The 24,296-nt window shown below is 46.4% G+C and overlaps 1 protein-coding gene and 1 pseudogene across 2 annotated transcripts in view; one reads left to right on the forward strand and one right to left on the reverse strand.

The window, feature by feature from the left end:
- The window catches only part of LOC146183622 (cytochrome P450 4V2-like), a 33,822-nt gene extending 24,859 nt beyond the window's left edge, over nucleotides 1–8,963 (forward strand). The window contains exons 7-11 of the mRNA XM_084608388.1: nucleotides 680–874; nucleotides 2,499–2,672; nucleotides 6,806–6,872; nucleotides 8,402–8,581; nucleotides 8,743–8,963. Of these exons, the coding sequence (XP_084464514.1) occupies nucleotides 680–874; nucleotides 2,499–2,672; nucleotides 6,806–6,872; nucleotides 8,402–8,581; nucleotides 8,743–8,963 (837 nt within the window). The remainder of the gene's footprint in view (nucleotides 1–679; nucleotides 875–2,498; nucleotides 2,673–6,805; nucleotides 6,873–8,401; nucleotides 8,582–8,742) is intronic.
- Nucleotides 8,964–19,937: 10,974 nt separating this feature from the next.
- LOC146183623 (uncharacterized) lies at nucleotides 19,938–22,940 on the reverse strand (annotated as a pseudogene). The gene is made up of 2 exons (XR_014708495.1): nucleotides 22,788–22,940; nucleotides 19,938–22,585 (listed from the first exon to the last, which is right to left on the reverse strand). The product of XR_014708495.1 is annotated as an uncharacterized LOC146183623 (transcript).
- Nucleotides 22,941–24,296: the final 1,356 nt, after the last annotated feature.

The raw sequence follows: 24,296 nt of genomic DNA on the forward strand, positions 1-24,296 counted from the left end.
AGTATGGCTTTATGCCACGTAACTACATGACAAGGGAGTAAGTAACGTGGGAAAATACACTCGAAGTTCATAGATAATGAGCCGATTTCTAAGCACACTCAATATGTACGTACCGTAAGGAGTATGGTAAAGGGCGAAAAAAGTGTTCCGTATGAAACTACGACCGGTGCACGGGAAATGTAAGCCACCTGTCGGCTTCGCAAAGTTTGAGTATAATGTAGGTTTCGCTCCTCCCGGTGTGAGTCGTTATTTGTGCGTTTTTTTTTCTCTAAGTTTAGTTTTTAATTTATTTTCCTACATACAGATATAGCTTCGTTTGTGGGCTTTAAGTTGCAATGTTATTTTCGCTCGCCGCATTCAATTACCCCACGACCATATGACAGCTGTTTGCGCAGACCTTCATCGCAGAACCCGGACTAATGGTGGGAGCTTTATAATTGCATTTTGAGTAACGTTATGCAATACCAAGACACCATGTTTCCGAAGTATCACCGCGTGCCTAAATAACTAGAAATATATTTAGGCCGGTAGGTAAACGCTGATATAAGAATGGTTGTTGTCAGAGTGAATTTACATCTATTTGGATCTTTGGAGTTCTTTTGGGACGGCTGTTCGCTAGAAGTTCATGCAGTCACAAGAAATGCTCTCATTTCTTGAATGCTCCATTACGATGTTCCAGGTGCTGGAGCGGCGTAAAGGCAAGCTGCAGCGGGTAGCAGATGAGCTGGAGAGTGAGCCCCGGGAATACGCCCCGAATGGCTATTTGCAAGAGCAGGAGCCAGTTATAGTGGACAGGTTTCTCAAGGCTCATTTGCAAGAAAGCCGCTACAGCATCGCTGAGGTCAAGAAGGATGTCGACTGTCTGGTTTTCGCGGTGAGAACGCTTGTCATTGGAACACTACCGGGTCAAGATTGATTGCGTTTGTATTTTTACCTCCGAAATACTCAACAAAAAAAAACTACATTTAAATGGCCGAAGGGATTTGTCATGCTTAGAATATCTCGTTTCAATATCGTGCGGAATGAAGTATTGCACGCTAAACATTTCACAACAGCATAACGCGGCATTAGGATCCCGCTTAAGATTTTATGCCCAAGAAGAACCCTGCAATATGAAGAAAACGCCAGCTTGCTTGTCCTTCAACTCTGATGAGATGCCTTTTTTGTTCCTTTTTGCACATGACAGAATGAAGCACAAGCCTTTGAAATTTGCACGGGGGAGGGAGGGGCAAAGTGAAAGACAACAGTTTTCGGTGATATTTCATATAGGTAACTTTTTTTTTTTTTTTTTTTCACAAGGATGATTTCTGCCTTAACTGCCAGTAATGGGTTCTAGATGCGCAGCGGCTTCGCCCTCGTTTAAAAACGGGATAAAAATGTTTGCAACAAAAAAACCCTATTTGCATGGAATGGATTAAACCGCATAATTTGCTGGTCCATTGTGAAGACAGAACTAAGGGCTTCTTAGACTTTGCTACAGCCTATCGATCATATCTTTGTCGAGAAAAATTCCCGACTGCATCAAGTGATTTTGAAATCAAGTGTTTGCGTGCATGCAGTCGGCCATTCTTGCCGAGCGATCTGGGCAAGACTCTACAGGCGGTCCTATTGAAAGCATTTTCAAGCTAGTTGTCTCCAGCGGCGAAATATTTGAACGCAACTCCACTTCAGATAAGGAATTTGCAATATACGAGACGCGAAATACTTTCTTTCAATATTATTTAGTTACCCGAGTCATACGCTGCAACCGGCCGGATTCAGATGCGGAAAACGTGCGATTTCAACTGACTGCGTCATGCACAAGCCTTTTGTAATGAGGCGGCCGATGGTAAAGTCGGCATGCAGTGAAGGAAGCCGCCGCTGGTGGCAACACTTTCATATACTGAATATAGTAATTATATACTTTCTCTATCGTTGTTAAAGTGCATATTTTCCATCAGAAATATAACATGTTTGCTGATACATTGAAAATAGAGAGAAAATTTTAAGATGCCTCGCATGCACCACATAGTTAGGATTACCGAGTGGAGTCCTATCTGAACCGAAAACGTCCTAAGTGATCGTACGCCTCAGAACTGGGTGCCATTTGTTTGGCACTCCATTGAATAAGGTACGTTAATCGCGTAACCCTTGGTAAATGTACAAGTGAAGGCGAAAATAAAACAGGGTGCCTCTAATAGTGAAATTTGATTGCAGCCTGCGTAACATCTGCCATACTCAGATGCAGATGCAAGCTCTTTATTCTTCTTGCTCCACCACAGCCAATTAACCTTACACTCTTCGGCTTTCATTTTGCTTTAAGTTAAAACTTCATCTCACCTCAAAATCTTTCTTGCTGGTGGGTACACCTGCTCTTATATCCGCTCCTGTCGTCTCCATTAAAAGGGTGGCGTAAAAGTAAGCGATCAATGCATTCGCCATTCGGGAAGTGTTACAGGGAAGCATCAGATGGAGGATTCATGGTTCGGGATTCATGGAGGATTCATTCGGTGTCGCAGGGTACGGATACTACCACATCAGCTGTTGGCTGGGCCTTCTATATGCTTGGGCTGCATCCGAAAGCATTGGCCGAAGTTCACCGAGAACTTGACGACATTTTCCTCGGGGATACTGAGAGAGACATCACTGGTAACGACCTGAAGCGGATGAAGTACCTGGATATGTGCTTCAAGGTTGGTTTGTTTTTCGTCTCCAATCGTCTCGAGAGTGCATGAAAAGGAGCAAATTTTCTTTTTTATGAACTGCGCTGTAAAGGTTGGAAGGAATGAACTAGTCAAATGGAGCACGAACTTCAATGCATAAGGCCACTCTGTACTCGGAAACTCAGAACATTTAAGGTGCACCCTGCTCAGCCATAAATTATAAAAATTTAAACGTGCGATTTACTACTCTACAGGAGAAAGGGCTGATTGCGTGTAAAGCTGAGAACACAAAAATTGAAAACGCATTTCGCATAGCCGTCAAACTGAAGATAACATATTACAGGAGAGGCGAGAGATGGTAGATTTGATTTAGTCGCGTGCTGACTAAGAAAAATGAAGCTTGGTAATCGCCAAGTTGCACACTGGCGCTGTTTAGGTTGAACGTTTGAAGCAATGCTCTGAGTGATATTGCGTGTATTTCGTCAAACATCTAAGAGGTAGACGCAGATGCTATATGAATAGGCAGAAATATCACATGCGAGTCCGTATGCATTATTGGCTCATTCTAGGGTGCTGTAAGTGCGCGCGTATCAGCAAAGATAGAAAGGAGTATTATGCTGCGCACTTCTGGGCTATTTTATCATAACTCACTGACGTGTAAAAAGCACTGAAAAGAGCAGACACGCTGTAGGCTTACATAAAGCTTTTGTTCGATTTAGAGGGCTTTACTATCCCGTAGCAACTCAAACTATGAGGGACGCCATGGTGAAAGGCTTCGTATAAATTTGACTTCCTGTAGTTACTCAACATCCACTCGCATCACACAGTAGATGGGCGCCTTGCATTTCGCCTCCATCGAAAGACGGCCGCCGCAACCGAGTTCGAAAGTAATTTTCTGCTGTGTGGTAAATGCTAATGAGTAATCATTCCCCGTTTACAAATAAATTTCACCTTTGGGGTCCCCCCAAAACATTAGATGAACTCAGTAATCCAGCGCCCTAACCACTGCACCACCATGATGGAGGTTATATAGCGGCACACGAAGGTATTGAGTGTCAGTATTTGTCCTTGAACACTCGTAAACAATATTCCTTTTTTGTGCGTTTTTGTTCAAACAACGGCGGAAACTGATGGTCTTACTCTGGAATTTGACAGGGCAGCTGAATTGGCTTTCTGGGTTGCATTTGATATGTAAACGTTCGTAAGGCAAAATTCCTGTGTCTCTGTTGCGCTGCGTGAACCTAACCAGCAAGCATTCGTGAGGTGAAGCCTAATAAGTATAAGCACGAATACTAATAAGACTGACCTTAAAAGCTACGATATCAGCAGCTCGATATTTACTCCCACTTGTACTCTGAAGCGCAAAGCTTCGGGCAAAGACGTTAACCTCTGCGCCGCAACACGTGCAGTGTAAACAAAGAGAGCTTGACTCAAGCACTTGGAGACACTCTTAGTGTCAAGAGATTAACGTTTGGTTTCGTTTGGGTTCTGGAGTTTAACGTCCCAAAGCGATTCAGGCTATGAGAGACGCCGTTATGAAGGACTCCGGAAGTTTCGACCACCTGAGGTTCTTTAACGTGCACTAACATCGCACAGCACACGGGCGCCTTGCTCTCCGCTTCCATCGAGAAAGCGGCCGCCGAGGCCGGGATTCGATCCGGCATCCTTGGGAACAGTAGCCGAGCGCCGTAATGACCGCACCTCCCCGGCCTGATCAAGAAATTAACGATATTTTTTAAGTTTCATTGCATGAAAGGCTATCAAGGCGCTTCCATAGCCCTTTGACCTTCAGGTTAGCGCCACGCACTTGCCCCTTCGCTGGCGCACAAATGCTCATTAAGAACCCTTTATTGCGAAATATCTGCTCATCATTCTGCATACCTGCCCTGAAGGGCAACGGCACATGTCACTGGTATGTTCTGTTAGCTGTTGAAGTTATCACTGCCTGGTTGCTACTGTTAGCTCGTCGTTAGGAATGTCGAATGTACCTTTGTGCGGAACTTCACGAGGACATCTCGGAGCCTCTGTCAGGAGATAAACAAAGTAAGCACCCCCCCCCCCCCTCCCCAAATTAAAAAAAGAAGTCACCATCCATCATCGGTGCAGGCTTTGGAGTTTTGCATAATTATTATCATTCTCCTGCAAACTAATTATTCTGGAAAAACTATCTTTCATACTAAGGCTTAATTTAATTCAAAACTTAATTCAAACTTTTAGCTCCGTGCAAAGAAAATGGGTTCATTTGCACGAGAGTGCCTTGTATATATATAGCTATCAAATAACAGTATCTTTAACAGTATAACAGTTACCTGCGGCGAAAATAAAGGAAAAAAGGGACGACTGAGAACTCACTCAGATTTCATTTGTGAGGACGAACATTAAATTATTGTCTACGTTTCATTTATTTTGAAAGAAAATTTTTAAAAAGCGATGCACCACAGCTGGGCGAAACCAAAAGATGTATTGTTTCCCGCCATGGCGGCGCACTTTGGAGTGTTCTAAATTCCACTAAATTAGTAATTACCCACAGCAATTATGGAAGCTTTCAGTTCACTTCAGAGTGGACGCTTAAGAGATGAGGTGCGTCTCGTTATGTAGTAGAGTATATATATATATATGGTTTGGTTTGGTTTGTGGGGTATAACGTCCCAAAGCGACTAAGGCTATGAGAGACGCCGTAGTGGAGGACTCCGGAAATTTCGACCACCTGGGGTTCTTTAACGTGCACTGACATCGCACAGCGCACGGACGCCACTCCGTTTCACCTCCATCGAAACGCAGCTGCCGAGGTCTGGTTCGAACCCGGGTACTCCGGCACAGTAGTCGGGCGTCTTACCACTGCACCACCCCGGCGCGGCATATATATATATATATATATATATATATATATATATATATATGTGTGTGTGTGTGTGTGTGTGTGTGTGTGTGTGTGTGTGTGTGTGTGTGTGTGTGTGTGTGTGTGTGTGTGTGTGTGTGTGTGTGTGTGTGTGTGTGTGTGTGTGTGTGTGTGTGTGTGTGTGTGTGTGTGTGTGTGTGTGTGTGTGTGTGTGTGCGCGTGTGTGTGTGTGTGTGTGTGTGTGTGTGTGTGTGTGTGTGTTAAAATAAAATTACTTTTTCTGGCAGCATATCTTGTACGTGGTCTTTTTTTCCAGTTTTTAAAGAAACCCTGCAGAATGCATAAAGAACGTGTGGTAGCGGTCTTGCGGTAGCGCACAACAGTGATGTCAAGCGCGTTTTGAAGAAAGGACGAGCGCGCATTCACTCTATAAATGTGAGCGACTGAGGCCGCCGTCCACAAACTGTAACGTGCGTCAGCACGTTCTACAGGGGCATAGAAGGCGCTCTCGATAATATCCAATAGGCCATTGACACGCCACCGATTTCCAGTTCACGCAAAGAATTTGTATTCACCTCTTAAATAAAGAAGCAAGGCAAAAATGTGAAATAGCGCTGTTCAAAGAATCTTTCAATTTCAAAATCTTCGTTATAGTGCGGCCCACCAATCTCCACGCTAAACACTCGCTTGTGCATTGCAGTCGCGTGCGGTTCGTTCGTTAAAGTCGCTGTGTGGAGCGCTCCAATATACTAGCGCATGCGTTCAGACACTTGACTTTTTTTTTTTTCTTGTTTCACGGACTCTGGGTCGTTAAGTCTCCTACATTCAGGCGTTAAAATGGTAATAAAAAAAAAACGTCTGTACCGGGTGTTTCTTAACCCCCTCTAAAGATTACCGAAAGTAGAATTGGTGCTCATACGAATATTAATGATTTCGTATATTTCTTACTACAATTAAATCGCCTATAAGTAGAATGTAGACTGCCCGGTGGGACGCCCCTTAAAAAGCAAACGAGGTGCAGTTGGCTTCACCCAGCTGTGCTTTTGCCCTTTTTTTTTTTATCCTTCCTTCAGGATAATTGAAGCTCCCCTATGATATGCCAGTAACGAAGTATGAAAGTTTATTCAGCACTTATCGCAGCAAGGCTATAAAGCAGTACTAATTAGGCTTGATTGTCGTAATTTTCCCGCCACAAAAGTCATCTCGCTGCTTTCACTGGGACATTGCAACGGTATTATAAAACGCTTCGCTAAATAAGCGAGTGTGTGGTCCTGTATTAACTGTGTGGTTCTAGCAGCGTTTTCGTTTTCTTGAATTTTTCCAGGAGTCGTTACGGCTATTTCCGCCTGTCCCGATCATCGGTAGGGTCCTTGAGGAGGACCTTACAATAGGTGAGAAGAGATGCTGCCGTAAGGCTTTCCTCTTTTTATGCTAGTGAAAATGTGGGCACCTCACTTGGCCTCACTTTGAATGCAGCGAATGAAAGTGACTGTGCGGTTCGCGGTAATTGTTTTTTGTTCTTGTAGGGCTTGTGCTTAACAGTTTAAGATTTCTCGAAAACAGAGGCACGGGGGCGGCACTTGTTCTGTGTTTATTATCAGTTGTTTTTTATTATTTCCTATATATATTTAAGAGTAAAACATGCGAAGACCAAAATTTATTTTTACTTCCGCTCCATTCTTTGTTTATAGCACAGCTTAAGGCGGTTTCACATGATGCGACACGTACGAAAAATTTCGGTCCGGTCACAATGTTGCGGCGCCAATCGCAACAGCCCTTTCAGCCTGATTGCGGCGCCTGCGATTTCTGTCGGTGCGACATGAGCGGCATCAGCATAATTTAACAATAACAAATGTAGAACGGTCTTATTATTTATCCATCTTTTATTGTAATATGAAGGTCTGTATAAAAAAAATACGGTATATTTAAGTTTTTTCCTCTTGTACGCTGTCAGCGTGCTTTTCGAATACTTCCGTTCGCCCGCAAATGAATACACGCTTTCACCTTAAAGTTCTCGAAAAAAATTAAAAACAAGAATAGCTGCTAGAAGCAAAAACACGCGGGTCCGATGAGGAGAACAGTCAAGCAGGCGCTTGGCTTCAATGGGCGGTTGATTGCGATCGGCGGCGCCTTCTGCATCAAGGAGCAATGTAGAGAAACGCCGTAAATGAATGCGTCCATTTCGAGCAACTGGCGGATGAGACCGATTCAACTAAACCGAAAACAGGACTCGGAGTTTTACGTGAGGAGTTCGTACCGAACACGGCAGCAGCCATGGCAGCAGGGCCTCCAAACTGAATGATATCATCTAGTGTAGTTTTAACGGCTTCCGCTACGTTGCTTCCTGTGAGATCACACCTCGGAATTCTGTTGGCTCACATCCGCTTCGTTCGCGATGGTCGCTGCGATGGTGAGGCGTGCGACCAACTCGTTGAAAATCTGCCGCCGCCGCTCTGCGGCGGGAGCGGCGTACCCTTGTGTCGCTGTACGGCTGAAGTCGCACTCTGCTGCGGCGAGAATCACATCATATAAAACGCCCTTTACGCGGATGTGACGGATTTTAATGCGAAGAAATAAACCATTCAACAATTTGTAAATGGCCGCCAAACTCAATATGTAACTGTAGACGACAATCTTTTTGCCGACATTCACGATGTAAAACAATACACGGTGTTAGAAAAATTCCGCAATCTATTTTGCCGTAATCCAGGGTGGTCGCATAAGAAAGCATTGAAAAAATCCCCCAGAATGTTTAACCACGGCTGTACATTCTTTTTCGTGGTCCCTATTTTGCTACTTCCCCTCTCGCTGCATTCCTGTACATTGTGTTCTTTGTCAAAACATGTACAAACCTTGCATGCATAGCTATAACTCACAAACGGCACAAACTAACTATGCTGGCCATTGACCGCCGTTTCAGATGGATACAAGATCCCGAAGGGAACCAATTGCTTCATCAACATATACAGCCTCCATCGGAACCCCGAATACTTTAAAGATCCGGACCTTTACATTCCTGAGCGCTTTCTTACACCGGAAGTGAGGAATCGCCATCCTTTCAGCTACATTCCTTTCTCGGGAGGCCCCAAGAACTGCGTAGGTAAGAGATCATTTACCCACACGCCAACGGGTGTGGCACTGAATGTAACCTGCTTCTAGCAGAGACCTCAAATAGAACTGCAAAATAGAGCTTAGAACAGAAGTTGCTGCCTTAGGCATGGTTTTGAGTGTAAATTATTTTGGCTTATTTTCATGCTCCAGGTCAACGTTTTGCAAAGTTGGAGGCCATGGCACTCTTAGCCAAGGTTCTTCGCAAGTACACCATAGAATCTACAAGACCGGTTAGTCAACTCAGAATCACGTACGAGATGATTCTCAAGGCGAGGGGAGGACTGCGTATCTGGTTTCGAGAGCGGTCTCATACTGAGCGAACGGCCGAAGTCACAGGCGGGGAAGACAAGAACTCAAATTACGGCCCATAATGGGCGCTTCTTCATGTACAGCCTTGTGTTTCTGTTTGAATAAAGTATATAAAGGTGTTAGTTGTTTATACATGTCGAACAATCTCCGCTGGCTCAGCTTTATGTTGACATTGAGCGCGTACTGAACAATGAAACAATAAACTACAGTCATTTTTGCCATCCGTATTCTTTATTAGCATGCACGTGCATGTGCACTATTATGTGATTTCTGTGATTCCTTACGCCTTCTTTAAATCCATCAGGGCATAGTGATTTTTATACTTTAGTGTGTAGTGCGCTTGATATTTGAGACACGCATCTTGCTGGGCTATTGTGCTCCACAAGTTCATAAATTTTCTGCTCTGTCGGAATCAAGAAGATGATTTCTTCACACGTGCAGTCTTTGTAGACAAAACACTCCTTGTAACTTTCAGAATTCTTACTGCTGAGTGGTTAAAATTTGTGTAGCGCCGCTAGCGTGCTAAAGCTCACGAATTTTATAACTAGAGGTACGATCCTTTATTCTTAGGACCTGCAAGATCGAACAGTAGTAGAGGTGACTACCTTCATGGTTTCTAAGATGCTCAAGAAAAATGCAATGCCCTTTTCTAAATTCTATGTAATGTCACGCGTGCTTCTTTGATTATTGAATTAACTGTACACTTTCTACTTAAGACGTTGAGCGCCATGTACAAGACCTACATTTATCCGGTTGTTCCTGTCTGCGGGAGTTAGTTTGAAGTACATGCGTACCAGTTTCCAAGAAAGACTTAATCACCATCGCCGTCCTCGTACTTACTTCTGAGAACTCCTGATACCTGCCGCATATATGATTTCGCAACAATGGAAGACGAATGACAAGTGCACATTTTTATTTATTTATTTATTTATTTATTCACATATACCTACAGCGCCCGAAGGCAATGTATGAAGGACGTACAATGAAATCAAGCATTACAAGGTCTATTGTCAGGTTGTGAGATCTTCAAACAACACATGGAACCATGAAATACAGCAAAATCAAGCACACACGTGCGTATATTACATGATTCAAAGTTAAGTATGTGTGATTCTATGAATAAAACCCCGAAACGCTTCCACAGATGTGCAGTCAACGAAATAGTTTGGAGAGTTTGTTCCAAGCAGATATGACATGCGGAAAAGAGGACTGACAAATGTTAGTTCAATATTTAATTTATCGCACCTTAAAAGCATGATCACAACGTGCAGATACAAAATGTGGCAGCTCGACATAGTTTTATCAATTCCGGTTTTGCTGAAATAGATGCAATTTAATATTTCTAGTTTACTGTGCTTGCGCCTATTACTGAGAAGTTCCCAGCCAATATATTCCTTTATTGCTGAAAGCTGTGCCGAAAGTCGTAATCATTGGCGCCAAAATGTGTTGCCCGATTCTGTACGCGTTCTAAATCATCCGATAATGTAACCATACATGGATCCCACGCTGCGCCGGCATACTCAAGAATAGGTCTCTTGTGTGTGAGGTGCGATAATTCTTTTATATTTGCTGGGGCTTTATGGAAATTGCGCCGGAAGAAATTCAACATTCTAGAGACTTTGCCAATCACGTAGTCATTGTGGGTTCTCAAGGTCCTCCCTGAAGTACACACTGAGGTACTTAAATTGGGAATATTTTTCCAAAGTCTTTCCAAAGGAGTAGAATTGAAACGGTACACAGGATTTATAGGGTTACGTTTTCGTGTAAAAGCAACATGTTTACATTTATTTGAATTTTGCTTCATTCTCCATTTGATGCCCCTTTGATGGATGCTGTCTTGATTTTGCTGCAGGGTGCAAACATCATGTTCGGTGACAATCGGGCTTTATACGATGCAGTCGTCGGTATGCAAGCGGATTTTCCAGGAAATGTTCTCGATAATATCATTAACGTAGATTAAAAGCAACAATGACTCCAAAACTGGCCCCTGAGGTACACCGGAAGTAATATCTTCAGACTGGGATGTAACATCATTATTGACAACATATTGCGATCTATCGGAAAAGTAGTCGCGAATCCATGTAACTATAGCGTGGTGAATGCCGAGGGAAGAAAGTTTATGCAATAAAAGGGCATGCGGTGCGCAGTGAAATGCTTTTTTTTTTTTATCAAAAATGTGCAGTCAACTTGATTTCCACCCTCAGAACAGTTGTGTAGAACATGAAAACCCAGATCTGCAACCATTCTGTACATTCACAAAGAAGTGGCTATTTTCTATGTGTTTTATAATGGCACTGTAAATAACATGTTCTAGAATTTTGCAGTTTACGCTTTTCACAGAAATTGGTCGGTATACTTTGAAACCTCAGTTTTGGAGCCAATTTGATGGCTTGGGACTATGTTAGCTATTTTTAGTTCTGAAGGGAGGCAACCAGACACAACTAGAGTGCAACGAAATAATGTGCTACCACCTCAGCGCCTGCTTTCAGAACACAAGATGGTAGTCAATCAGCACCAATAGCGGTTTCAACATTGATCGATTGCAGTTGCTTCAAAATTTTATTATACGTAACTGCAATAGGTGACATGCGTAGAGAAATAACTTGAGGGGTTTCAGAAAATTCTGCGCAAAAAGAAGCGCTAGAAAACAGACCGAAAATAGCGATTAAAACAACACTCTTTGTCATAATCGTCAGTTACGTCAGCTCCGTCAACAGATAAGTGTGCAACGCCAACCTGTTCCCTTCCATGAGATTTTAAAAACTTGCATAGCTCTTTAGGATTAGGCTGAATTATTTCCCCCAAAGAAGCGAAGAATGTATTTTTTAAATCTTTAATTTAGCTTTTATATTGTGTGAGAGGAACTTCATTACTTGAAACATACGTTACGAACGGCTTTTTGAGTACGAGGTGAGAAGGCGGTGCCGCATTGACCAGTGCACGAATATCCCGATCGAACCATAGCCTATCATTTCGCTTTTTGCAAGACACCGCTTATGACGGTACATGTATGGCAACAAGAGCTTTGAATTTGCTTTTAAAGAGTTGGAAATTGTTCTCACAGTCTCACAATATGACTGCTGTATAAAACAATTAGGCAAGAAAGAACCAAGATCACGTGATAAGGATGCATAGTCACCTTTGTTGTAAAAATAAACTTTCCTCGATTGCTTACGCACGGTTCGTGCAACAGACACCATAAAACAGACAACGGCGTAGTTATGATCCCCAAGAATAGGGATTATTAGTACTTTATCTGCTGGCGAGGAAGTTTTCGAGAAAATTAAATTGTAAAGAAGATGAAGAAGAAATAACGCTGCGGCATCGCCATCACAATCGCTGGTCTCCGGCGCGCCCATCTCTCTCGCGCTGAAGCTATGCCCTGCGGCTGGTATTCCGATCCTGCTGTGCCCGAATTACTGCCAGTGCTAGACGTTCCGAAAACTCCGCGCGGAACAGCGTCTTCGGTCGCGACTGCAGCTGCCTGGTGAAACGTTCACCAGTTACATTGAGGACATTGTTGATATGTGTCGTCGCGTTGACCCGACCATGACCGAGGCCGTTAAAATACGTCATGTCCACACAGGAATTGATGACGGCGCTTTCCACATACTCATCGCGAAAGGCCCCACTACGGTCAAGGAAATCTATGACCCCTGTCAAAGCTACGACGAGCTCCGGAAGGAGCGTGTTTTGATTCGCCAGCCTCATACATCACTTGCTGCTAGCCGCGGAGAGGGAGTCATCTAGCCTCTCTGAAGACATCAAGGCTTTTGTACGCCAGGAAGTCGCGCGACAACTGTCCCTGCAGCCATATGTTAAGGAGTCGTCAACAACTGGCCTTGTTCCGGAGCTTCGCCATGCAATCCAGCAGCATGTATCTGATGTCCTCCCTAATCCTGTTCTTCAATCAGCTCCGGTCGCACCTTCAATGCCGTTCCCCACGCCCACAGTTTCATCGTCCGGCGTTGCGCCACTGAGCTACGCTCCAGCATTCGCGCCGGCTCCTCCTCAAGTATTGCGTCGCACGTATGCCGAAGTCACTTCATGTCCACCGCGTGAGCCAGCATATGCCTATGCTTCGCCCCCCATGCGGTCGGCACCAACGGCTTTTGCTCCCCCCTTGCTTCCGACACGATCTCCATGGAGCACTTCAGACAACAGGCCTATTTGCTACCACTGCGGCATCCCTGGGCACATTACACGCTACTGCAGGCGCCGAATAAATATGGCCTTCGCTGCACGGCCTGCGCCACCTTATTTGGCCCCCCAGTTCCCAGTCCCATCGGGTCCTCCAACAGCACCCCCTGATCCTCCGGACTTCCTCCCTCGTCGTTCGCGATCACCACGTCGCCGCTCAATTTCGCCAATGCGCCGACGACCCGCTACCCAGCCAGAAAACTAACCGCCGCAGTTCGCGAGGCACGAACTGCGTATTCGACAGAATTTCAAAGTCCTCGTCTTAATCCCGCGAATGTTATTCCTGTCATCGTTGAACGTGTTCATACTCTTGCGCTCGTCGACACCGGTGCCGCTGTATCAGTTATCAGCCAAAAATTCTGCCGCTCCGCCCGAAAGGTGACTACGCCTCTCGAGGGACTATCGCTTTGTACCGCATCCGCTCACAGTATACAGCCGACAGCTATCTGCACTGCTCGCGTCGTCATTGCTGCAGCCTTGTACATCATCGAATTCGTCGTTCTCCCCACATGTTCTCATGACGTCATTCTCGGCTGGGATTTCCTGTCCCAGCATCATGCTATCATTGACTGCGCCAGTCCTCAAGTAGAGCTCATTGAATCGAGTGATGCACCGTCTGATGCCCTGCTCCACGAGCCGTGTCCTCGTTTTGCGACCAAAATCCTCGTAGCACATGACACAACCATCCCACCCGTTAGCGCTGTTCTGGTTCCCCTCACTGCCTCTTTTACCACCGCCGCGACAGTCCTCTTTGTGCCCTCTAACGTTGTCTGCCGCCGCCGCCACTTACCGCTGCCGTTTGCCGTCCTTGATATGAAAAACGGCACTAGCACACTTCTGGTAGCCAATCCTCTTCCGTCTCCCGCTATGTTGATCGAAGGGGAGTGCCTCGGCCGCGTCGAGCCCGTGAACCCTCTGTTCGCCTTTGATGATGTGTCATTCCCTGTTTGCCAAGTTGACGCCTTGACTCCAACTCGTGTGGCTTCAGATCCGCTACAGCGGGAGCTTTTTGACCATTCTGTGGACAGCGCTCTAGAACCGCGCCACCGCGAGCAACTTCTTGACCTTCTACACCAATTCCGCGCCTCCTTCAACATTCCGCAATCTTCCTTGGGCCGCACGACGACCGTTTCCCACCTCATCGACACTGGCGCTCACCCACCTCTCCATCAGCGGCCGTATCGGGTGTCCCCGACTGAGCGCCGTGTTATTGCCCAACAAGTCGATGACATGCTGCAACGCGGAGTAATTAGAGAATCCTGTAGCCCATGGTCGTCTCCTGTGGTCCTAGTTAAAAAGAAGGATGGCTCCATAAGATTTTGTGTTGATTATCGCCGCCTCAACAAAATCACTCATCGTGATGTGTACCCCCTCCCACGAATCGACGATGCCCTAGACTGCTTGCAAGGCGCAGAATTCTTTTCCTCACTCGATTTACGCTCCGGGTATTGGCAGGTGCCCATGGCAGAGGCAGATCGTCCTAAGACCGCCTTTATTACTCCAGACGGACTATACGAATTTAATGTCATGCCATTCGGACTCTGTAACGCCCCAGCCACATTTGAAAGAAGGATGGACACTGTACTGCGCGGCCTGAAATGGAACATCTGTTTATGCTACCTCGATGATATCGTCGTCTTTTCAACAGACTTCCCGACCCACCTGACTCGACTTCCCCAGGTCTTCACCTGTCTACCCCGCACCGGTCTTCAACTGAACCTCAAAAAGTGCCGCTTCGGTGCCCGCCAGCTCACAATACTTGGACATGTTGTGTGCAAAGATGGAAATCTGCCTGATCCTGAGAAGCTCCGCGCCGTTGCTGACTTTCCGAAACCGACCACTTTGAAACAACTGCGAAGCTTCGTGGGCCTCTGCTCGTACTTTCGTCGTTTTGTTCGCAATTTCGCGACCATCATAGCCCCCCTTACACAGCTCTTGAAAGGCGCCCCTAACCTCCCCTCTTGGTCGCGAGCCTGCGATGATGCATTCGCAACGCTGCGCAATGTTCTGACGTCACCGCCAACCCTTCGCCATTACGACCCTACTGCACCTACAGAACTTCACACCGATGCCAGTGGTGTCGGCCTCGGCGCCGTCCTCGCCCAGCGCAAGCCTGGCTTATCAAATACGTTGTCGCCTACGCAAGCCGTGCTCTTACCAAAGCCCGAGAGCAACTACTCCGTTACCGAAAAGGAGTGCTTAGCAATCGTGTGGGCTATAACGAAGCTCCGCCCTTACTTATATGGCCACTTCTTCGAGGTAGTTACAGATCATCACGCTCTCTGCTGGCTCGCGTCTCTCAAGGATCCGTCTGGCCGTCTCGGGCGCTGGGCTCTCAGGCTTCAGGAATACGACATCCGTGTAGTTTACCGCTCTGGCCGCAAGCACTCTGACGCCGACGCTCTTTCTCGGTCACCGGTGCGCTCGCCTAACTCATCACCCCCTCCTCAAGCCTCTTTGTCAGCACTCACCATTGAGGATATGCCTTTCAAGCAACGACAAGATCCTTGGGTTTCTAACCTGCTAGATGTCCTTGGCAATACTTCCGCGGCTATGCATCTTCGGGCACTCCGCCGACAGGCCTCCCATTTTACCATTCGGGACGGCCTGCTCTACCGAAAGAACTACAACTCAGATGGCAGAAAATGGCTTCTTGTCATTCCGCGCCACCTCCGCTCCGAGGTTTGTGCCCACCATCACACTGACCCGCAAAGCGCTCATGCCGGCGTCCTGAAAACCTATGATCGAATTCGTCAGAGGTATTACTGGCGGGGAATGTACAATTTCGTACGTCGTTACATTCGCTCTTGTACCGCCTGTCAACAACGCAAGATTCCTCGCCACCCCGCTGGCCCTCTCCAGCCTTTACCGTGTCCAGCTCGCCCGTTTGATCGCGTAGGAATCGACTTCTATGGTCCACTACCATGCAGTGTCGCCGGTAATCGATGGGTCATCGCCGCCGTCGACCACCTCACCCGTTATGCGGAGACTGCTGCACTTCCCGCGGCGACAGCCCGAGAGGTAGCCCATTTTCTCCTGCACCACTTCATTCTTCGACACGGCGCCCCTCACGAACTACTGAGCGAAAGAGGTCGTGTCTTTCTTTCCGAAGTAGTCCAAGAGCTCCTGTTGTCTTGCAAATCGATACATCGGGCTAGAACCGCGTACCGCCCGCAAACCAACGGCCTCACGGAGCGTTTCAACCGTACGCTTGGGGACATGCTCGCAATGTATGTTACATCTGAATCTGGGAGCTCCAACTGGGACCAGGTACTGCCATTCGTAACATTCGCGTACAACACTGCCACCCAAGCAACAACTGGGCCGGCTTGCACGATAAAGTCCGAGCTAAGTCCTGACTTAAATGGTGTCTCTAGAAAGACCAAGCTTATTTAAGACGGCTCGTGTTCCGAACGTCGAACGCTTCGGGTTCATGTTCACCAGAGTGGCTTCCCAGAACGGCCTCAGCAACCACTTGGGGCATTTTTCCTCGTAACACAATCTTATGCTGCAAAAAGCAATGGCACGGATTTTACACAACGCAAAATTGACGGAATGTGTACATCTTAAAGCAGGGACAGTGCCAGCGCATCCCTGTATTTCCCTAATTTCTCTACTTAGACACCTGGCGCCCTTGTGTCTTAACCAAGACAGCACTACAGTCGTAATCATGCAAGCGACTTATTCAAGTCAGGACTGAAGCCCAGTCTTTACTCCAGTCTTAAGCCGCCATGCTAGTGGCCTATTCTTTAGACTCCAGTTAAGTCTGGACTTAGCTGAGACAGTCTTAAGATTGTTTTGTGCAAGCGGGCCCTGGTTTTTCGCCCTTCTTTCTCTTATACGGCCGTGAACCAACTTGTACTCTGGTCACAATTTGGCCATACCATCCAGATACCTCTGAGTACAGTGCTTTGTCCGATATTGTACAGAAGGCTGAGGAATGCCGTCAGCTAGCTCGCACGTTTACCTCCAACACTCAAGGCTATCGCAAAGATCAGCATGATAGCGATACCCTCGCTCCGACGTTCCTGGCCGACAGCTTCGTTTGGCTATGCGTTCCTGCCACCAGCAAACTAGAAACGAAATACCACGGACCTTATCGCATCTTGGGACGCACATCCCCTGTAAACTACATCATCGAGCCAGTCACCCCTTCTTCCGACCACCGCCGCCGCGGCCGTGAGGTTGTTCATGTTAGCCGCCTCAAGCCGTATTACAACCCTCTGGTTGTCTCTTCTCCGTGAGTCGCCAGGATGGCGACTTCTTCACGCGGGGGAAATGTAAAGAAGATGAAGAAGAAACAACGCTGCGGCATCGCCATCACCATCGCTGGTCTCCGGCGCGCCCATCTCTCTCGCGCTGAAGCTGTGCCCTGCGGCTGGTATTCCGATCCTGCTGTGCCCGAATTACTGCCAGCGCTAGACGTTCCAACCAACCATTAAATCCACATTTCAAAATAAAAAATGGAAGACCTCGAGTGTTGCTGTCTAGTATGCTCATTTACGTGCTGTGTTGGATGATTAACTTCGATGAGTTATGCAAAGGCTAATGTCAGTACAGACTTGTCAGTGAGCATGGGTTTTTTATCCTTCCATTCGACGTTGGGCATGTTAAAATCACCACCGAATTATTCAATGTGGAAAGGACCTGTGACAGATCGTTGTAGCACGCTACACAATTTTGATAAGGTGCGCAATAAAAGGACCCTTTTGTTGCGTACAACCATTGCGCTTCGAAATATTGCACCACACCGATTCACTGCACGCTGGAGATACTGCTATCGGCGTCAAACGGAGGCATGTCCTTAGTAAGTACAAAACCCCGCCCCCATGAGTGTCCCTGCCACTCCGGTGCACGTCATAGCCAGAAAGAAAAACATCAGCGTCACTAATAGATTCATGTAACCAGGCTTCGGTTCTGAGTACGACGTAAGGCTTTACTGAAGATATCAAAGTGGCAAAATCGTCAATTTTATTTTTCAGGCTACGACAGTAAGAAAAACTACCTCATCCGCCACCGGATTCGATCGACGAGGATAGGGAACATATGAAGACGCGTGGCGGGGCCGATTCTCCACGACTAGCTATCTTGCATTTTCGACAACCTTTTCAGAGGCGGCGTCGTAGATGAAGCACCGATTGTTGTGGTTGTTGAAACGCAACTTAGGTTTGGTTTGGTTTGTGGGGTTTAACGTCCCAAAGCGACTCAGGCTATGAGAGACGCCGTAGTGGAGGACTCCGGAAATTTCAACCACTTGGGGTTCTTTAACGTGCACTGACATCGCACAGCACACGGACGCTTTGCTTTTCGCCTCCATCGAAAAGCGGCAGCCGAGGCCGGGATTCGATCCCGCGTCCTTGGGAACAGCTAACACCTTCACATTTCTTAAACTTATCCGCCCGCCTAATGTCCGCCGCCCCTGTTGATCGAGCTTTCCTTCTGATGGAAGGACCCACCTTCTAGAAAACGGGTACGCGAGTCATAGTCTCGCCCGACGAGTGACAAATGCAGTCTCTGTTAAAAACACCGGTTGATTTTAGAGAAACGGAAAAGCATTAAAAAGCAAAGAAACAACATCGGGCGCCACTCCACTGCAAACATGCGGTCAAGACTCGAGCCAACGGAACACCAAGATTAAAACAGAACGTGGGTCAGGGCTTTAACGCGGCAAGGCAAAACACACTGCGGTGCGAATAGCGCAAGCAATACGGTCAAAGCACTAATGGCGGTACAAGCAACATTGCTCCTCGCGTAGCAGCAACTCACGAAAATAAGCCTAAGCCATTCCTGCAAGCACCTCTTCTGTTTTCGTCCCGGCAGGTTTTCATTCCTTTGTCCCTGCGCATCCCGCTGGCCCGTGACGTTCGCCGGGCCTGCACTGCCCCTCGCCTCCCTTCCGCTGGGCAAAAGCATTGCCACAGATTACCCCCTGAACAGCTTTCAGGCCTGCGCGTCACGTGACGCGACGTCAACGACGTCACTGTGCGCTGGCTGAGGGCCGCGAGCGATTGCTGCGCACTCGCCTCGCAGGAACTGAGGCCACAGACACGCTCGTCAACCGCAAGGTCCGCGCGATTTATCGGGGTAAAGACAAATAATAAAGATTACGAACAGAATTATACATATTTATTTATCACAGCAGACTCTGTATGTATGCATATTTACAGACATTTACGACTACACATCGTTCGCGACCAAAATACATGACAGACGGAAAACGATATTGCGCTGTAATGTAGACGAATATTGCTTTTTATACTGCGTGCTGTAAAATCGTAAACAACTGACAGCTGAAACAAGTTGTTGCACCGATAAAAAGTACACACAGTTACAATACCAAAAGCAGTCATCTGTATATTAAAGTAGGCCCTGTGGCACGGTACGAGTCTCAGATGAATGAGAGAAAGCTGAGCATAGTACATTGCAATGCCAAAGGTAGAAAACGAAACCATACTCGCATCTTAACTAAAGGTTAGACAAAAATATTATTTCATTCGTTTTTCAAAGTAGGTGGCCGCCCTTCAATTGCATAAAACATAATATATTACTTTGTAGAGTCAAAGACATGCGAAGAAACCATAGTACACACTTGTGACTAAACTGTGGACTAGGTTATAAGAAATAAGTGACCCAGAGAACCACTTATTTCACTGCTGTAGGTAGAGGAATGCACAAGGCATCCACTGCACAAACTGTATTTCACAATAATATATACACTAATACAATAATACATAATTAACACTGCAACAGTAATACAATAATAGACACTGCACAAGAATAGTACATACAGAAAAAAAGTTATGACAAATAAGTCCTTCGTCTACCATAGCAGGCACTGTCTGAGGTTCAGCTCAGCAAGAAAAACAACATTGCACTTAATTGCCAAAATACTTTAAAATACCAGATTAAAAACAAAGAACTGTCATTTAAACTCTGGGCTAGAAAGCATGCATGACGCAAACAAAAGGCTTATTGCACTACTGCAGGCAGAAGTTCGCCGAAGAAATCACATAAGGAAACTGCAATAAAATACCTGCAGTGCAATTTAAAATAATTAAATGTGCGGCGTACAAGTTATGGAAACTTACTTTTCAGGAATGATTTGGGCTTTTCTGCTTTTTGCCTTCTGTTCTTTTATAATATGAAGCTGGATCATTCCTTTGTTTACATAAGTTGTTAAGCAATATGTTGCTGCATAGTTTGAAACAAGTGTGACATGCCCATTTTCACATGCATCTATGTCCTCAAGCCTCGGTAGAGAGTTGAGCGTCAGTGGCCGAACGACATTCCTTTGGTTGGGCCCATAGAGAAATTGCGTGCAGGCACTTTGTGTCACAAGCTTTGTAACTACAACCTCCGTGTACATGCCTATCGTAATACTATCGTAATCACAACGGCAGAGGGAAATTTTGAGTCTACCTCGGTTCAGTTTTGCGATTAAGGAATGGGTTTCTTCTTCCATTTCCGTCTCACTTCCGGTAACAACCAAGTTCCCTCGGCAACTTTCGCACTTTAAAACTTTCATTGTAGCATGCTCACAATGCCCGCCAACATAACCAATAACTGGTCTTCGTTCTCTGAATGCATCAAGGTCATCGTCTCCAACTTGAACCCCAAAGGAGGTTCCTACATCTCTGACTGCCTCTTCGATGTTTCTGAAGCCATCAGTGCTCATCTTTGGTAGGGCATTTCGGAGGCGAATCCTACCCTCTGTCTCACAAAACTGTCGGACAGATATGTGGTGCTGCCCACCAGCCATTTGCCGGTACTGTCCAAAACGACTCTCGGGAGGATCCGTTTGAACTTTCCCTAGTGGGACGCACTTAAAATGAAGTTCACTTATGCAGTACTTTACCAATGCCAGTAAGAATTGAGCAGATAGCCTTAGGGCTCTCAATGTGTTCTGGGGACCCCAGTGTCATGCCCATAAAATTCCCAGACATCAAGCAGGTAATCAAAACCCTTCAGGAAAGCTACTTTTGAGTCATCTGTACTGCAAAACATGGGTTCTTCGTAAACATTACGATGATGGAAGCCTTTATTTGGCATTTTTACGTTGACAATACTCCATCAGCAAACAATGATTTTGATGAAATCTGCTGTTGCTGCCGCATGTTGAAAATCAGCTCCACCACTGCGAGCTGTCAGGGCTGTGGCTACGTGCGGATTGAAAACCTGCAGTACCAGCTTCACATTTTGCCGTTCCAAGTTGCTCGGATTAAGTGCCGTGAATGTCAAGCCATACCCAGACTTTATCAGTAGAGATGACTGCTCTTTACGTAAATCTCTCAAATTCTTAAATGAGGCAGTCATTTTGCATTCAGGACAAACATCATTGTTCGAAAGCTCAAAGCGAGAGTAGAAAAAGCTAATCCCCGCATTTTTCTGATTCAGCCAATTGTTTCGGATGCAATTCAAAATATGTACAGCATTTACCACATAAAATAATAACCGATCTGGATCTGCCGGATGTGGATAAACATGACGAAGCATTGGCGTTGGCAGAAACATCTTCATTACCTTTCTGTTTAGAGGGTTATTGTCACAAACAACAATGACCCTGTATCCAATCTCTTCTAAGCGTACGATCACCTTCTTCAGTATGGCATGAAGTTGGTCGCCCTGTATGGTTTTTACCTGAAGAATGAGTGCTACCTCCTTGAATGAGCTCCGCACACTTTGTATAATAAACACGTGCACAGATGTGGCTCCCTCGCTGGAATTGACTGCAGCAACACATATGCTGCCCCCCTTATAATCAAAACAAGGTTTGATATGAATTTTATCAAGCATCAACGTCACTGTCTTTTCAGTGGCTGCAGTTGTTTAAATCTCTGGGAAACATACTGAAGAAACGTTGCATCACAAGAATCAATTTCTAGGCACATTTGTACACATGAGCACACTTTCCTAATAGTGCTCGCATGCACAGCATGCACAGGTTGTTCAAAATTTCCAACAAGGAGCTTACTTTGCAAACCGAGTCCGGTACAACAGCACTACCAAGATTCTTGATCGCGGATCCTTGGTACAAAGCTGAGAGTTGGAGGTTTTTGAACACTGTCAGTGACGCCTTCAACCAAGGTTCACGATCGTTGGTGATGTTCAAGAACATCGTACACTTTTCTTTATAAATCACAGTCCACTGCACTGACACTGAGGCCACTTGCAGGCGCGCCTTTAGTTCTTAGAGTGACGAAAATTGGTCTCTCTCCCGCTCCGCTTCATATGAGGCCAGTGATCCTTTGACCGCACGGGCGAGTTGGGAAGCTTCTAGCCGGCTTCTCTTAGCATCAGGCTCTTCTCCCTTGCTGTTGTCTGGTGCTGAAAGGTACAAAGGGCAGTTGGCAAATACGGTAGGCACCGATCCACGGCGCATCCATGGTACTGGCAATCCAACTTCAAGAACATTTCCTGTTCTAGGATCCGTGTACCATGTAGTCGTCGTCTCGATGCATGAAGCGTCGAAATGATTTGCGCAAACCTGCACAAACGTACAAACGTTTCGTAAACATCTGATAATCCACTTATTAAAATAGCCTAATGCTAGCCCCTTTGTCTAAGCGTGTTTGCAACAAAGAAGTTTGGCCACAATCAGTCTATCTGGGCTTCGGAAGTATCAAAAAAATGTGCTGATTTAGTAAAAACAACCAGGAGCACATAACAGTATCATAAAAATGACTTACCTTAGTGTACAAAGTGGGCACGAAGTCCTCCCTTGGAATGGCGCGTAACCACTTCCTGAAAGTGTCGTCGTCTTTTGGGAAGAAAAACACTTGTATCTTCCTGCCCGTATTGTAATCGCCGGTGCACCCCGGCACACAACACTAGTTCGGCATTTTAGTATCCATTGCACATCGCACTTAGGAACAAAATTGCCGCAAAACAACGACGAGAGACGACAGATGCGATCACGCCGCTGCGACCAACCGGCCCGCGCTGCGCAGGGAGCGTGAAAGAAAGAGCAGCAGGGGCTAAACTCATGTCGCTGGCGATGCGGCTTCTGCAAGCGTCAGCCTGCCGGATGTGACGTTACAATTTGGGCGCAGGCCTGAAAGCTGTTCAGGGGGTAATGGAAAAAGCCCCGAGCCTTGCTTCCGATGCCCTGATCTACCCTCGTTTCCGCGCCGATCATGCCACCCCCCCCCCCCCCCCCCTACTAGTGGCAGGTCGCTCATGCACACTCGCGCTGCCCGGGCAAGCACCAACACATATATAAAAAAGCGCGTGTGGTTTGAAACACTAAAACGGGACGCGGGGCCCCACAACGGCTGTAAAAGTAGCGTATAGTGCTGTTCCACATCACAACGTGCGACGGCGGGCGCCCAGAGCAAGAGCGCAAGTCCTTTTCTTCACAACGACAGTCTCCCGGACGAAGCATGAGGTGTTCGATGGTGGCCTGTGTTTTCTTCGCACCGCATCCTTTTCAAAAACAGAACGCAATTGTGGTTTAAGGGCCATCTTGTTTCTACTTATAATAACTGCCTACTGCTTTGCAAAATACCGTACTACGTACCGGAGCAAATCATTAAAGCCGACTGACTGCTAATCTTCACTCTCCTAAAATGGAATGCCGCGTACTTTGTGGATGCAATTAAGTATATAGTGCAAATACATACGGTCCAACCCCGGTGTTCCTTCGAGTGGTAAACAATGGCAGTGATTTAACGTAATTAAACAGAGCTGGAGTTGCTAAAGCTTTCACGCACAGGTAGAAGTTGATGGAGACGACAAGATGCAGTGCACAGTGTGAGAGTGCATTGCAGCCTGCACGCGAGCTATCATCTGCGGCGATAGCTACGACAATCCGTATTCACCTCTCAGGAGACGTTCCTGGGTTTCACACAGCTAAGCTGCGACACTTCATTTCACTGGTATTTTATTATTTTTTTACTGCCCCTCAGGCATACAATCGTTAGGCGATTTTGCTAGGCTCTCTGAACCACCGGACCAGTACGCTCCACTCATAGCGTGCCATAGTGGCATTTTACAGTGCCGCGGGGAGCTGCAGCCTGCCCGCACCGCACTACAGGGCTGAAGTCGTACCGGCTGCTTCTTCTGTTGCCAGTGCGCACTCCAACGACATCGCTACGAGCAAAAAGCGCTGGCATGACTCTCGGTGTGCCACCAGGCGCTGGTTGCTTAAATGTCATAAAAAAAGGCACAATTCGTGCTTTTTTTCTGCATAATTTAGG

The sequence above is a fragment of the Amblyomma maculatum genome, chromosome 7 (genome assembly GCF_055883805.1).
Source record: "Amblyomma maculatum isolate TAMU_Amacu chromosome 7, ASM5588380v1, whole genome shotgun sequence".
In the NCBI taxonomy this organism is placed as follows: domain Eukaryota; kingdom Metazoa; phylum Arthropoda; class Arachnida; order Ixodida; family Ixodidae; genus Amblyomma; species Amblyomma maculatum.